General features: G+C 43.1%; 1 protein-coding gene across 1 annotated transcript; it reads right to left on the bottom strand.

The window, feature by feature from the left end:
* Positions 1-2,171: 2,171 nt before the first annotated feature.
* Positions 2,172-12,774, bottom strand: NCR3LG1 (natural killer cell cytotoxicity receptor 3 ligand 1). The gene is made up of 4 exons (XM_060018567.1): positions 12,192-12,774; positions 10,597-10,944; positions 5,360-5,686; positions 2,172-2,874 (listed from the first exon to the last, which is right to left on the bottom strand). Exons 1-4 carry the CDS (start codon positions 12,379-12,381, stop codon positions 2,669-2,671), a joined length of 1,071 nt encoding a protein of 356 aa, XP_059874550.1. The 5' UTR covers positions 12,382-12,774; the 3' UTR covers positions 2,172-2,668.
* Positions 12,775-15,752: the final 2,978 nt, after the last annotated feature.

Genomic DNA, 15,752 nt, shown 5'->3' with positions numbered 1-15,752 from the left:
GGATGTTTCCTTTGAGCTAAACAAAGGTATTTTAGCTTAATACTCATTAGTGGGAGGCAGGGTTCCCAGGGACGGGCCATTATGTATAATTTAAGCTTATAGGCAACATCCCTTTAGTGATTAACTTGTAATAGAATACAAAGTTTCTTCCCTATTACAGGACCTCACCAACACTTTCTCCCACCCATGTGTATGATGAACCCTCCATCTTCCGCCTTCTTGCAAATGGACTGGGGTCCCTACCTTCCAGGCTACCTTTCCCACAGCCAGTCAGGTGGCAATGCAGACTAATGGGGCACATCTGCCACTCCTGTCTGTCCCCAGCTCACACCAGGTGTTGTGACATGTGTCCTGGGCCTCAGTCCTGAGTTCAAGAGAGGAGGGAAGCCAAGCCACCCTCTTCCAGTAGTGAAACTGAATTGCCAGTCTGGGAAAACTAGCCCCCTACCCATACTGGAAACCTGCTCAGGCCTAATGCCTCTGGATTTGGCATATGCAGCCAGTCACTGCATGGCCCACATGTGGCCCACTAAGGTGGACCTCCAGCCTTTCTGCTGGGGAGGACTCACCCAGCTTCTATAGAACCCATTCTCCTCAGGTAGCATCCTCCCAGCTCTGTCCTGCTCTTGAGTTCCTCTCCAACATCTTCTTTTAGGGAGAACTTTCCTAGGGAGCTTGCTGCAGGGAGTAGCCCTGGCTCCCCACACATCTCTGGGCTCACCTTTGAGGTCTCCCCAGGTCCAGTGTCAGACACCCTATTGTACCAAGACATGCAGAAGACTTGGGGGAAGAAGACATGAATGCTGCTGACCCTAGACTGGGGCAGGCCTGAAGAACAACAGATCTGTTCCAACTTGAAAGGAATTGCGGAAAGGCCGAACAATGGGATTAAGGTCAGAACTGAGTTCCAGAGAGTGGGTTTGTTGCATTAGAATCTAGATTACTGGCATCCTCTGTGCCAGGACCACCTGACTGGGGCATTGTACATCTCCATCTACCTACACCCTACTCTATTTCCACTCTGGGCTGGCCCAACTCTGGAGTGATGTGAAAGGCAGGCCACCTAGACTGGCCAACTTGGGTACAGGAGTGTGAACTTCTCTCTGTCCCCCATACTTAGGTCCTTCCAGGCACTGATGCCAATGAGTAAAGCAGTGATACACTACACAATTTATTACGCAGCCCTGCCTCTGTGTACTCTTCACTTGATCAACTCCAGTTTTCCCTATAATGCCATTATTATTGGGGAAGGGAAGATACTCCAGCGTAAACCAGACAGAAGTAAATAACTACAGTTCTGACTGAAACTTTGACATAGGTCTTATACCTGTGAAGGGAGGAAGAAAGGACGATTGGCTAGCAAGAGCGTCAGATGACAGTGCAACTCCAAGAAAATCTCAGCCATCCCAACAGGGAGCTCCAAAGATTCCTGCCTTGATCGGCCATTGGCTGGCCAGGAGAGCATGGCATAAGCTCAAAAGCTACAGCAGATCCCTGAGATACCATAGCTGGAACATGGTGGCTAAGTACACTCTTCATAGCAGGCTCTGTCTTGGAGGGGCTCTCAGCAGCACATCTCCACGGCAACAACACTTTTGGGTCAAAATTCAACTTCCTGGGGAGCTGTATCAGTTAGCTTTTGCTATGTAACAAACCACCCTAAAACACAGTGGCTTTGAAAAAATAAGTATTTCTCAAAAAAAGAAAGCAAGAAAAACAAAGCGTCTTCCCTGGCACTCCAGTGGTTAAGACTCCATGCTTCCACTGTAGGGGACACGGGTTCGATCCCTGGCCGGGAATATTAAGATCCCACATGCTGTGACACAGCCCATCCACCAAAAAGAAAAAGAAAAAGAAAAAGAAAAAATAAGTATTTCTCATGCATTTGAGAGTTGGTTCTGTTGATGCTGATGATCTCAGCTAGATTTGCTTACATGTCCGGTGGCTGTCATCTGATCCAGACTGGCCTCCACTAGAGCAACTAGCTCCAGCTTCCAGGGTCTCTCATCCTCTAGCAGGCTCTGATTCCCGTGTCTCTCACCCTCCAGCAGGCTCTATGAATCAGTGGGTCAGCTTTAGACAAACAGCCTTTTTCTTGATTAATCGATTTTTCTGCTTTTCCTAAAGCATTTATAATGAGATATATTAGCTATTGCACAGATTCTGCCTTGGCAGGCTCATAAATAACTGGAGGCAATTTTATTACCTAGAACCATTTAACCAACACATTTACACTGGTCTTAACAACAGCCTGAGTTATTTTATTTGCTATGTGGGCCAGAGGGATAAACATGTTTGGAAACATGTTTTAGTTTGGAAACACCCTCACTAGGGTTAGAAGTTCTTGGTTAAACCAGTAAAATCTGGGTGGTAAGTTATCTCATTGAGCTATTAACAAAATATGAGCAACCGGGGGAAGGAATTCCCCTCTCTGAGCTGTGGATTCTATATGTGAGAACACTAGTGCAGCCCACATCATTCACAGGACTGGTGTGAACAATGAGGTCAGGTTCGATTTACAGTGAGACTTTATTATGAGAAGGCAGAGGGGCTTTACAATGCATCTCCTCAGAGTCCCAGGCCACCACATGGAGACCAAATGAGACAGTTCCTCCCCAACACATCAGAAAAAGCTACACACCATAAACACACTTAGAATATCCCAGCATCAACACTGAGAACTCCCCAACACCATGCATTGGCCATGAATTCTGAATTCCCAGAGTCTACTCCAAAACATAAGTCTAAACTTTGCTTTGCAGCCTCTTATCTTTTCCAAAGAAAAAAACAAAAATAAAATTAATACGATCAGTCCAGCAGAGATTAATCCAATACACAACCAAACAATCCACGAGTCAGTTTTCTTCTCAGATTCTGCAGAGAGAAAGAAGAGGAGAACATTAAGAGGAAACCTACTGGCAGGGGCCAAAGAAGACCACACGACTGCTTCTAGGATCTGTGTGGCTGTGTATCATCTTCCCTGTCAGAGATAGAACCACCAACCTTCTGCCACACGTCTTTGCATCCTCCATCCTATCACTTAACACCTTCACACATCAAACAGCCTGCTTAGCACTTGCCAGAAAAACACCGCAATATCAAACACCACATACAATATACACATACCATGCACACGTCCAAAGCTTCCATACTACTACACTACCCTGTATCACTTGTATACTGCTGTAGACTGAATGTCTATCTCCCCTCAAAATTCTTATGTTGAAATCCTAATGCCCAATACGATGGTATTAGGAGGTGGGGCTTTGGGGAGCTTTAGGTCATGAGGGTGGAGCCCTCATGAGTCAGATTAGTGCCTTATAAAGGAGGCCCTCGAGAGATCCCTCACCCCTTCCACCATGTGGGGACACCATGAGAGGTCTGAAACCTGGAAAAGGGCTCTCAGCCATAGTGGCGCACTAATCTCAGAATTCCAGCCTCCAGAACTGTGAAAAATAAAGTTCTGTTCTTTATAAGTGACCCAGTCTGTGGCAATTTGTTGTATTGGGTTGGCCAAAACGTGCCTTCGATTTTTAAGTAAAAATAAAAGACACATTTTTCATTTTCACCAAGAACTTATTGAACAACGTATTCACCCTTTTGTTCCACTGTCTTCTGTTTTTCAGGCAACTTCATAATTCCACCTTCCCAAAACTTTTAATCTTTTTGAGCAAAGAACTGTTGCAGGTGCCTTTTATAGTCTTCCAGGGAATTGAATTTTTTTTCCATTAAGAGAATTTTGTAAAGACCTAAATAAATGGAAATCCAAAGGTGCAATGTCTGGTGAATACGGCAGATGAATCAGAACTTCCCAGCCAAGCTGTAACAGTTTTTGCCAGGTCATCAAAGAAACACGTGGTGTTACATTATGGATGTAATGGAAGTAATGGATGTAATGGATGTAATGGATGTAATCTTCCTGATGGAAGATTATGTGTTTTCTGTTGACTAATCCTGGATGCTTTTCGTCAAGTACTGCTTTCAGTTGGTCTAATTGGGAGCAGTACTTGTTGGAATTAATCGTTTGGTTTTCCGGAAGGAGCTCATAATAGAGGACTCCCTTCCAATCCCACCATATACACATCACCTTCTTTGGATGAAGACTGGCATTTCGTGTGGCTGGTGGTGGTTCAATTCGCTTGCCTACGATCTCTTCCGTTTCACGTTATTGTACAGTATCCAGTTTTCATCGCCCGTCACAATTTGTTTTAAAAACAGAACATTTTTGTTATGTTTAAGTAGAGAATCGCATGCAGAAATACGGTCAAGAAGGTTTTTTTTGCTTAACTTATGTGCAACCCAAACATCAAAGAGATGAACATAACCAAGCTGGTGCAAATGATTTTCAACGCTTGGTTTGGATATTTTGAGTATGTTGGCTATCTCCTGCGTGGTATAATGTTGATTGTTCTCAATTAATGTCTTGATTTGATCGCTATCAACTTCAACTGGTCTACCTGACCGTGGAGCATCGTCCAGCAAGAAATCTCCAGCACGAAACTTCGCAAACCACTTTCGACACGTTTGATCAGTCACAGCAACCTTCTCCATACACTGCACAAGTCTTTTTTGCATTTCGGTTGTGTTTTTACTTTTCTTGAAATAATAAAGCATAATATGCCAAAAATGTTGCTTTTTTTCTTCCATCTTCAATATTAAAATGGCTACACAAAACTTCACCAATTTTGATGTCTTTTTTTAAATGCACGCTGATATGACAGCTGTCACGTACAATCTAACAAAATTGTTTTGAATGACGTTAAAGACAACTAAGTGCTAGTAGAGCCATCTTATGGAAAAAAACGAATGAACATTTTGGCCAACCCAATAGCAGCCCATACGGACTAAGACATACACATATCACCCAGACAAATGCCTTACACCATACACACAAAGCATATTTCAATTTCATATTCCCCATGCCCCACATGTATCCTAAACACATCCCTGCACACACCACCCACCCACACAATCCCTAGTCCTTACTTCCAGGAACAATTTCTCTCTCCCTTCAGGGCCATCCCAAGCCCCACCTGGCACACCCTGACCACATTTCCCAGGGCCACTGGTTAGCCTCTGCCTTCCTTACCTCCCTCACCTCTAGGCAGATGCATTGGACCAGCAGGACCAGAGCCATGACCCTGGAAGCCAGGTCATCACCACTCTCTACCTATTAGACCATCTGTCCCAGCTTAAGGACCTAATCTGGACTGCTGACTCTGGGGCTGAGCTAAACCAGACCAAGCTTTCTCTCCTTCCCTATTGGCCCCCATATTCCCCTAGACTGTGTGGGAACCAAAGTTGATATTATATTCCCCTCAAGAGGAAGAGTTGGGGAAATGTCTAGGGGGCTGCTTACCTATCAGAATCGGGGTGAAGTTGAAACTCTGGCACATGAGTGAGGATACATGCCATACCACACACTGGTAGATGGTCACATTGTCTTCCAGAGAGGGCTTCAGCCTCAAGTCGCTGGTGATATTAAATGTACCATCCTCATTCTTCATGGTGGGGCCAGTGATAATGTCCTCAGAAATCTCCTGGAACTGGGGATCCTTCTGGGTCCACCTTTTCCATGTTATGTTAATATACTCTGGGTAGAATCCACTTGACTTACACAAAATATGTCTGTCTTCATTATCTTTCACCACGGCTCGCTCCAGAAACAAGCTACTGACTGGGTGAGCTGCCAGGGGAGAGAAATCATGCCTTGAGGGTGGGTAGAGACTTGCTTATTATTAGCCCAATGTCAGACCCATGGCAAGCCTTCAGGAAAGGTGAGTCAACTGAATGGTATTCTGCCTAGGCTAAATGATCTGGGTATGCTGGTTCCAGTGCTGGCAGGGTGCCGATATGCTGTGACCACAGCAATTTTATAAAGCAGAGTTTCTTAAGCCCCTCTGTGTCATAGACATGGTTGAGAATCTGAGGAAAGCCTTGGAACAGTGTTGTGGCAGAGACTGCTACTTGCTGCGAATCTCTATTCTTCAAAGACACCTCCAAGTTAAAGCTACTTCTCCCACCTTTCTCTGCAGCTGGGTGTAGGCATGTGAACTAAGGGTCTGGAAGTTTGGATGTATTCAGAAGTAGTGAGAGCAACTTCTAAGAAGTCTCCTGAAATAACAAGGGTATCTTAAAGAAAAGAACAGTGTCTCTCCCCCTCCACTTCTTCCTTCTTGCAGAATGGCTGCAATACCATGTCATGGCTGGAGATGGAGAAGACATTTCCAAGCACAAGGTGGAAATGCAGGTTGAGGATGGCAAAGTGATGACATAAAAGGATCCTGGGTCCTAGATGATCACAGAACTGCCACACATGCCCTGGGTTAGCTACAGTTTTGTGAAAGGAAAATAAACTACCTTCTTAAAAGCACTATTGACTTCTCGCTTCCCTCTGACATGTAAAGACCTAAAGTCATCACTTCTATCCTCATAACAGGAAAAAAAAGCTGAGCTGAACAAACTGTAAATCCACAGCTTTTCTTAGATCCTTCAGAGAATTGAGGTGACAGGGCAAACCACCACCCTGAAAAAAGACAGGCAGATTGAGAGAATCACAGCCGAGATCATAAAACCTTAAGCAGAAGGTACTGGAGTAATAAACTGGTCGACACACTTAAGCAGTAACTCTGACAAATTGCTAAAGGATAAGTGTGGACTAGATTGAGAATAAAAAACTCCTAAAGGCCCAGCCTTAGGGGGGGTCACAACACTTTCATGAGTTTTACCTCCCAGAATCCCACCACGCTCTCACTGTGAAGATCCAAGAAAAATTCCCTCGTATTTTGAGCAATGGGGAGAGGAAAAGTTAACTATTTAAAAATATACCCAGTGCATTCTCCATAATAAAGGATGCTCTCAAGGGAAAAGACTTTGCCAGAGTCTTGCCTGACCTGGGATAGTGATGATTAGCCAACTCCAGCCCCCTCTAGCCTTCCCGCCTCACCTAGAAACACTTCTGAAGGTGAGACAGCCTAGGGGCTCAGGCAACTCAAAAGAATGAGATTTAACCATACGAGTATAGACTGCTTCTCCTCCACAACACCTTACCACTACATCAACAGAGTTCCAGAATGGTAACAGATTACAACTGAGAGAGCTGTTAAACACAGGCTCTGTTTAAGGTGTTCATAGGGAAATTCAAACAAAACAAGGAAGGGGGAAAACTCTGGCACCTACAGGTACAGCATTAACACTAAACACAGCCTAACGCCTAGCCAAAGCAACATAGACTCTCACACCAAAAGCCTATTCACCTCAGTTCTTACTACCTGATACATAATATCTGGTTTTCAACAAAAAATTACAAGGCATGCTGAAAAGTAAGAAAAGACAAAGCAAGCCTCAGAACAAGACTCTCGTATGACACAGATTTTAGAATTATCAGATAGAGAATTCTAAATAATGATTAAAATGTTAAGAGCACTAATGGAAAAAGCAGACAATATGCAAGAACAAATGGATAATGTAAATAGACAGATGGAAACTTTAAGAAAGAATCAAAAGGAAATGCTAGAAATCAAAAACATTATAAAAGAAATGAAGAATGCCTCTGATGGGCTCATCAGTAAACTTCACAGTGCCAAGGAAAGAATTAGCTAGCTTAAAAATGTCAATAGAAACTTCCCAAACTGAAATGCAAAGAGAAAAAAGAATGGGGAAAAAAACCAGAAGGGAACAGAATATCCAAGAACTGTGAGATGACAGCAAAAGGTAACATATGTAATAGGAATACCAGAAGAAGAAAAGAGAAAGGAGCAGAAGAAACATTTTGAAAAATAATGGCTGAGAATTTTCCAAAATTAATGACAGACACCAAAGCACAGATCCAGGAAGCTCAGACAACACCGAGCAGAAAAATACCAAAAAAAGAAAAAAAAAAATTTATACCTAGGTATACCATATTCAAAATGCAAAAAAACAAAGAGAAAATCTTGAAAGAAGCCAGAGGAAAAAAATAACTTACCTATAGAGGAACAATGATAAGGATGACATGGGACTTCTTAAATGCAAGAAAGAAGAGAGTGGAGTGAAATATTTAAAGTATTCGAAGAAAGAAAACCCCACCAATCTAGACTCCTATATCCAGAAGAATTACCCTTCAAAAATGAAGTATACTTTCTCAGACAAAAACTGAGGAAATCTGTCACCAGTAGACCTGCTTTGCTACATGTTAAAAGAAGTTCTTCAGAGAGATGGAGAATGATATAGGTCAGAAACTAGAATCTACAAAAAGAAAGGAAGAGTGTCAGAGAAGGAATAAATGAAGGCAAAATAAAACATTTATTTTTCTTATGCTTAACTGATCTAACAGATCATTGTGTTCATTCAAAATAATAATAGCAACAATGTACTGGGTGGTTATAGCATATGAAAAAGTTAAATGAATGACAGTAATGTTATAAGAGATGGGAGAGAAGAACTGGAAATACTCTGTTATTAAGGACCTGTACTACCCATGGAGCAATACAGTGTTATTTGAAAGCAGACTTAAATTAGTTGTAAATGTACACTGCAAACTCTAGGACAACGATTAAAATAAATTTTAAATAAGTATAATTGATATACAGAGAAAAGAGAGAAAATGGTATCATATAAAATATTCAATTAAAACCAGAGAAGGGGGGCTTCCCTGGTGGTGCAGTGGTTGAGAGTCTGCCTGCTGATGCACGCGACACGGGTTCATGCCCTGGTCCAGGAAGATCCCACATGCCGCGGAGCAGCTAGGCCTGTGAGCCATGGCCGCTGAGCCTGCGCGTCCAGAGCCTGTGCTCTGCAACGGGAGAGGCCACAACAGTAAGAGGCCCGCGTACTGCAAAAGAACAAAAAAAAAACAAAACAGAGAAGGCATAAAAAGAGGCGGAAAGTTAAATTAAAAAAATTTAAAAAACAAAGGCACCAAATAGAAAACAGATACAAACACAGTACATATCAGTCCAACTATATACGCAATCACTTTAAATGAATGGTCTAACTACATCAACTAAAAGACAGAGACTGTCATAGTGGATAAAAAAAAGACTCAAACATGTGCTTTCTACAAGAAACCCACTTTAAATATGAGGACCCAAATAGAGTAAAAGTAAAAGGATTGAGAAAGATATACCATACTAATACTAACCCAAAGAGAACTAACCCAAAGAGAACCCAAAGAGAACTAATACTAACCCAAAAAGAACATTATTAATGAATAATCAATTCATCAATTATAACAAATATACCATAAATACAAGACGATACTAATGGGGCAAGTGGGGTGTGGAGGCAAGAGTAATATGGGAACTCGGTACTAACTTTCCAATTTCTCTGTAAATCTAAAACTCTTCTAAAAAATAAAGTGTATCTAATTTTTGGGGAAAAAAACCCTTTTATTTTAGGCTTTCTGTCAGTTGCAGAGGAAATGAATTCTAATATACATCCCCATTACCAAAATTAATATGTACAAAACATTCAAAGTCTTAAGTACAATTATGGAGGGCTCACAGACACTGCCCTTCAGTTACAGGCTGAATTGTATGCCCCCCCCAAATTCATATGTTGAAGTCCTAATCCCTAGTCCTAGTCCCTCAGACTGTGACTATATTTGAAGGTAGGGTTTTCATTGAGGTTGGTAAGTTAAATGAGATCATTAGGTTGAATCCTAATCTAATATGACTGATGTCTGTATAAGAAGAGGAGATTAGGATACACAAATACAGAGGGAAGAGGGGGTGAAGACACGGGGAGAAGACAAGCACCTACAAGCCAAGGAGAGAGGCCTCTGAAGAAACCAACCCTGCTGCCACCTTGATCTCATCTAGACTCCAGAATTGTGAGAAAATAAATTTCTGTTGTTTAAGCCACCCAGTCGGTGGTGTTTTGTTATGGCAGCCCCAAGCTCATCCACAGAGTATCTGACCTATTTATAATAGAAGAAAGTGGAGCTCAAAAACGTGTTTAGGGAAAAGTGTTGTTATAAATCTTGACTGAGCACCTACCTCACAACAGCACTGGCTGAGCATTTTCCTACATGATCTTGTGTAATCCTCAGAACACTATGAGGCAGATATGACTTATTGCCTCATTTTGCACATGGAAAATTCATTTGCACATGGGAAAATTCACGTGTAAAGATGTTAAATGGCTGACCCAATCACTCAGTTTGGAAGCAACAAAGTTAGATAGAATAGGATTCAGATCCATGGAACCAGAGTGCAATCTCTCTCCTTCCCCAGCTACCTTTCAGAGGTACCTCTTCAGTGAAGACTAACTGTCCACACACCAAGGAAATTATATAATTACTTTGACTATCTTTTACTGCGAACTTAAAATGGGCCAAACACTATTCTAAGCATCCTCCTTGCATTTTTCATAGCCTCTTCCCTACAGTCAATCCTCTTAGAAAAGTATTATTACATTTGTTTAGAGGGAAGGGCATTGAGATTCAGCATGATTAATAACTTGTCCAAAGTTGTCTAGAAGTTCATGGAAGCCCAGGACTCAAACCCATGTCTATGTGACTCCTAGGCCCATGCTCTGCTCCACTTGGCCCATCTACATCTCCACCCCAAGCCCCATCACCATGGGAATCACAGGGCACTGCCCTCAGGCACTCACCTACAACCTCCAGCCAGACTCTCCCCTGTGCCTTCTGAGGAGTGACCACCAACTCACATCGGTACTCTCCTGCTTCCCACAGTTGGACCCCAGGCAGTTGCAGTGAGGCATCCCCCCTCTTCAGCCTCCATGGAGACACGTTGGCTCCAGGTCGGAATGCCACTTTGTGGTCTCCAAAAAATTCAAACACTTTGATCTCTATTTCAGACAACTGAGCCTTCCGAAACCAGGTGATACCCATACTGTTGATGTCCAGGTGTGGGAAACCAGGGATCTTGCAAAAGATAGTCGCATTTTCATTCAGGAAAACCATCTGAGTCCTTCCTGCCATCTCCACTTCCAGAAAACCTGGGGCAATATGAGAACTGTGTTATAGAAGACCCTTGGAAGAAACATAGGCCTGGGGCTCTAAAACACTGCCATATAATTGGAAACAACTTCCCTTTTTGTGGGGGCGGGGGGAGGGGTCTTCAGATACAAAGGCCCTTAGTTTATGGCCCCTCATTAATCCACATAAACTCCTTCAACTTTGTTCTTTTTTTTTTTTTTTCCCAAGATTGTTTTGGCTATGCTGGGTGCCTTGCAATTTCAGAGGAATTTGAGAAACAGTTTATCAATTTCTACAAAGAAGTCAGCTAAGTTTCTAATAGGAATTGAACTGAATCTGTAGATCAATTTGGCAAGTATTGCCATCTTAGCAATGTTGCTTCTAATCCACAAATGTGTTTGGCGGATGTGTTATGGACTGTTTGTGTCCCCACCAAATTCATATGTTGTGGCCTAATCCCTAGTGTGATGGTATTTGGAGGAGGGGCCTTTGGGAGATAATTAGGTCATGAGGGTGAGCCCTCATGAATCAGATTAGTGCTCTTATAAGAGACATGAGAGGGAGTTTCCTGGCGGTCAAGTGGTTTAGACTCTGTGCTTCCACTGCAGGGGACATGGGTTTGGTCCCTGATCGGGGAATTAAGATCCCACATGCCACGCAGCCAAAAAATAAATAAATAAAAATAAAAAATAAGAGACATGAGAAATATGAGACATCTCTCCAAACCTGAGGATATAGTAAAAAGCGTTCACCTACAAGCCGGGAAGGGGTCCCTCATCAGGAACCAAATCAGTTAGCACCTTGATCATGGACTTCCCAGCTTCCAGAACTGTGGGAAATAAACTTGTTGTTGTTGTTGTTTTGGCAGCATGCATGCGGGATCTTAGTTCCCCAATCAGGGATCGAACCCGTGCCCCCTGCAGTGGAAGCGAGGAGTCTCAACCACTGGACCACCAGGGAAGTCCCAGAGTAAATTTCTTATTTCACGCCTCTCCGTTCCAGCAACTGGCATGCTGCAAGAGAGGCAGAGGTTTACAGAACATCAGAGCGTGTGCTCACAGACTCCTACAGGTGCCGACTCTGCACATAGTAGGCGTCAGTATACAACTGTTGAATCAGTAAATGAATCCGCATTTCACAATACAGAGTTCAGGGTTGGTTGGGGCTTTTTAAGATATTTAGCCCCAGCCGGACTCGGACCTCACTGCGTAGTGAAAGCCACCCCTCCTCCCTCCCTGCCTCCTTCCTTCTCTCCCTCCTGCCCTACCTGCGGTGAGCAGCGTGAGCCTCAGGATCAGCACCAGAACCGGGAACACAGCACGGAGCCCCACCCCGTTGGGCCTCCCGCCCTCTGCGCCGTGGCCACAGCCTCCCGGAACTTGCATCCTCAAACTTTCTCTTAGTTGCTTTCTTCCTCTTAGGAGTGGGCAGGTCCTAAGGAGTGGGTGACGGGACATCTCTTGCGCGGTGAGTGGAACTTTACGCGGAATTAGTTAATGGCGCATTTGCACCTTCTGCAACTCTGCGAGAAGTCGTTTTGGTTGCTCCGTTCACAGAGACGGAAAGTTACTGACAGCGCCTTTCTCAGTCACACTTCCACCGGCTGCGCGCGCGCGCCGGGAGTGGGAGCGGCTAGCAGTGGGCAGGAAGTTCCTGCCTCCGAGCGCGCCGGCCGGCATGGGCACAGCCTCTACGTCAGCCTCTACGTCAGCCTCTACGTTCGCTTCATAAGCTGAGGCCAGGATCCGATCGCCTGGGCGCTGCTCTAAGGAAGATCCACTATGCAGGAGCGCATTGGGGGCAATTGTTCTTACCATCAGCATGATAAACTAACATTACTTTTTTTTTTTTACGGTTCTGAAAAGTCCTTCTTTATTTTGATACTGAGAAATGGATTATTTCCTAACATATCAGTAAACAGAGGCTGTCACAGTCACGGGGGATTGTAGCCACCACCAGAAGGTAAGCTGGTGAGCCTTGAGGCAACTCAGGAAGGAAAGAATACCTGCCATCTAGCAGCCATCAGACCGCAGCCACTCCCTACAAAAACACAGGACACTGGCCCCAGATAGTTGAGGTACATATCAAAGGAATGATTTCAGTGAGCCCAGACTCTTGCTTGCATCTTCCCATGCGTAGAAATGGGCTTAATTCCTTAACTTGGGGTATCTGGTTTTCTTTAATTACAATAATCTTTTGATGTTCCCGACTACCTGCCCTTTGTTGCAAAACCCGCCCCCTCGCCTCCTTGGACCAGTTTTCTCAGGGTTACTTGAGATGCTGCCTCCTGGGCTTGAAGTCCTAAAAATTCCCGCCGAATAAAACATAACTCAGAGAGTGGCATTGACTCACATATACTACCAAATGTAAAATAGATAGCTAGTAGGAAGCAGCCGCATAGCACAGGGAGATCAGCTGGGTGCTCTCTGACCACCTAGAGGGGTGGGATAGGGAGGGTGGGAGGGAGACGCAAGAGGGAGGAGATATGGGGATATATGTATATCTGATTCACTTTGTGATACAGAAGAAACTAACACACCATTGTAAAGCAATTATACTCCAATAAAGATGTTAAAAAAAACCCATAACTTTTAGGATGCGCGTATTTTTTCAGCCGACGTACAAAAAATAAACCCTTCAACCTGTAAAGAATGTCACGTGTTTTCATATTGTTGTAAAGCAAACTTATAGAATAGGAACATCTGCTACCAGCTCCAACTTACATTTCTTTAAAAAAAAATCTTATATTACTGAAACCTAAAGCTAAATTTATATTTCCAGGATGCTTCAGTCAAATGTCTGAAAACAGCCCATTTCCCCTTACTAACCAAAACGTGGCTTGTGACCTCTTAAGCAAAACAAAATGCTCAGTGATCAAGTTTTACGATCTCCAGACCACCTTTAAAATCAATTAAACTGCCAAGTTCAGAACACAAGTGGCATTTGCTGTTGTTATAAACGCACATATCTCTTTCTCCAGCATCTTGCATTCCAGTAGTCTCATTGATCCTATTTAATTATTTTTCTCACATCTTTAAAAAGAGTGTAACCTACAGAAACTCACAGGCAGAACTGGACTCAAATGCCAGCTACACCAGCTGCTCTTTGCAGGACAAAAGGCAAGTTACCTCACCCCCTCTACCCCCGACAGCCTCGATTTCCACTTCTCTAAAATTCAGGTCGTAAAATCTTCCCTGCAGGACTGTTGTAAGAATTACAGTATCCTGTGGGCTGTGGATCAAATCCCAATAAAGAGTAGTCTTATTGGCACAGTGAATTTTGAGTTAGTGGTACTGTCAGTAACTAAACAAATACTTACATTCTCCCTTATCTGCAGAACAAGCTCACTGTGGCCATATGACCAAGTTCTGACCCAATTAATATAAATGGAAGTGTTTTGTGTGCTTTCTGGGAAATGTCTTTAAAGGGAGGGATATGCTCTTTACCCTTTCCTCCATCTGCTGGCAGGAATGCAGATGTAATAGCTAGAGCATCAGCAAACATCTTGGACCATAGTGTAAAAGTCACACATTGGAGACAATGGGACAGCAAAATAGAGGGGTGCTGGGTCCCTGATGATTTGGGAAACTTCCCTACCAGCCCTAGAATGACACCTCTGAGCTTGCAGAACATAAGAAACAAAGTCAATAAGCCATTCTTATTTGAGGTGTTCTTATTTCAGCAAAACTTAATCCTAATCACTACAAATGGTAAAAGAAATGGAGCTTCAAAAAAAAAAAAAAAAAAAAGAAATGGAGCTACTTTTGCTTGGAGTAGACTGGGCTTTAAGACTTATTATCAGTTTTTAAATCTCTGAAAAGCTAACACATAACTATATGCATAGACATGTTGCATGTTTTTGAAGGCAGAAGGAAGGTTCCTATGTAGAATTTATGGAGAGGCAGATTTGAACTCAGCATAAGTGTCTCTAATAAAGGAATGGCTTTTTTTTTTTTTTTTTTTTTTTTTTTTGCCGTACGCGGGCCTCTTACTGCTGTGGCCTCTCCCGTTGCGGAGCACAGGCTCCGAACGCGCAGGCTCAGCGGCCATGGCTCACGGGCCCAGCCGCTCCGCAGCATGTGGAATCTTCCCGGACCGGGGCACGAACCCGTGTCCCCTGCATCGGCAGGCAGACTCTCAACCACTGCGCCACCAGGGAAGCCCAGGAATGGCCATTTTAAGTCATCCCACAGGCAACCATTCACTGAACTCTGCCAGGTACGGTCTGAATATAATGGATTCAGGTGAATAAAGCACAGTCCTTAGCTTCACAAAGCTCATCTAGACCAGTGCTGCTCAAAGTAGCTGTGACAAAGGACCTTTTTAAAGAAAATATCCAACCCTTTGGGGACTGATATTTTATAAAATACAACAAAAATGAATTCTTAGAAAAAGGAAATCAAGACATAAAAATATAAGCTCCCATTTTTATTATAAAACAGACATAAAATTATTTTCAAAGGCATAACTAATTTCAGTTTCTATGTTGACCCCTCATTGTTGGGTGACACTGGTGTATAGACCAGCACCAGTCACAGAACATACTTTGAGAAACACTGATCTAGACAAATGCAAGTTGAGGGCCATTCAATAACTGGCCTGTACTTTTCAAAAATATCAATGTCATGAAAGACAAAGAAAGGCTGAAGAGCTATTTCAGCTTAAGGGAAATAAAAGAGACACGACAAGTAAATGCAAAGCTTGATTCTGGATTAAATCCTAGATGACAAAAAAAAGAAATTACTATGAAGGACAGTATTCAGACAACTGGTGAAATCTGAATATGGACCAGATGTTATAATAGATCAATAGTATTAGAATGTCAACT

Source organism: Delphinus delphis, chromosome 8, assembly GCF_949987515.2.
Source record: "Delphinus delphis chromosome 8, mDelDel1.2, whole genome shotgun sequence".
In the NCBI taxonomy this organism is placed as follows: domain Eukaryota; kingdom Metazoa; phylum Chordata; class Mammalia; order Artiodactyla; family Delphinidae; genus Delphinus; species Delphinus delphis.
The sequence above is the reverse complement of the archived record's forward strand: the minus strand, read 5'-3'. Positions and strand labels throughout refer to the sequence as shown.

Bases quoted from the DNA above. Each gene is read 5' to 3' on its own strand.
- NCR3LG1 (XM_060018567.1), bottom strand. From the start codon at position 12,381: ATGTCCCGTCACCCACTCCTTAGGACCTGCCCACTCCTAAGAGGAAGA. The intron at 5,687-10,596 runs GTGAGTGCCTGA...CTCCCCTGGCAG, and splicing joins AGTCTGGCTGGAGGTTGTAG to CTCACCCAGTCAGTAGCTTG. The intron at 2,875-5,359 runs GTAAGCAGCCCC...TTCTCTCTGCAG, and splicing joins CTTCACCCCGATTCTGATAG to AATCTGAGAAGAAAACTGAC.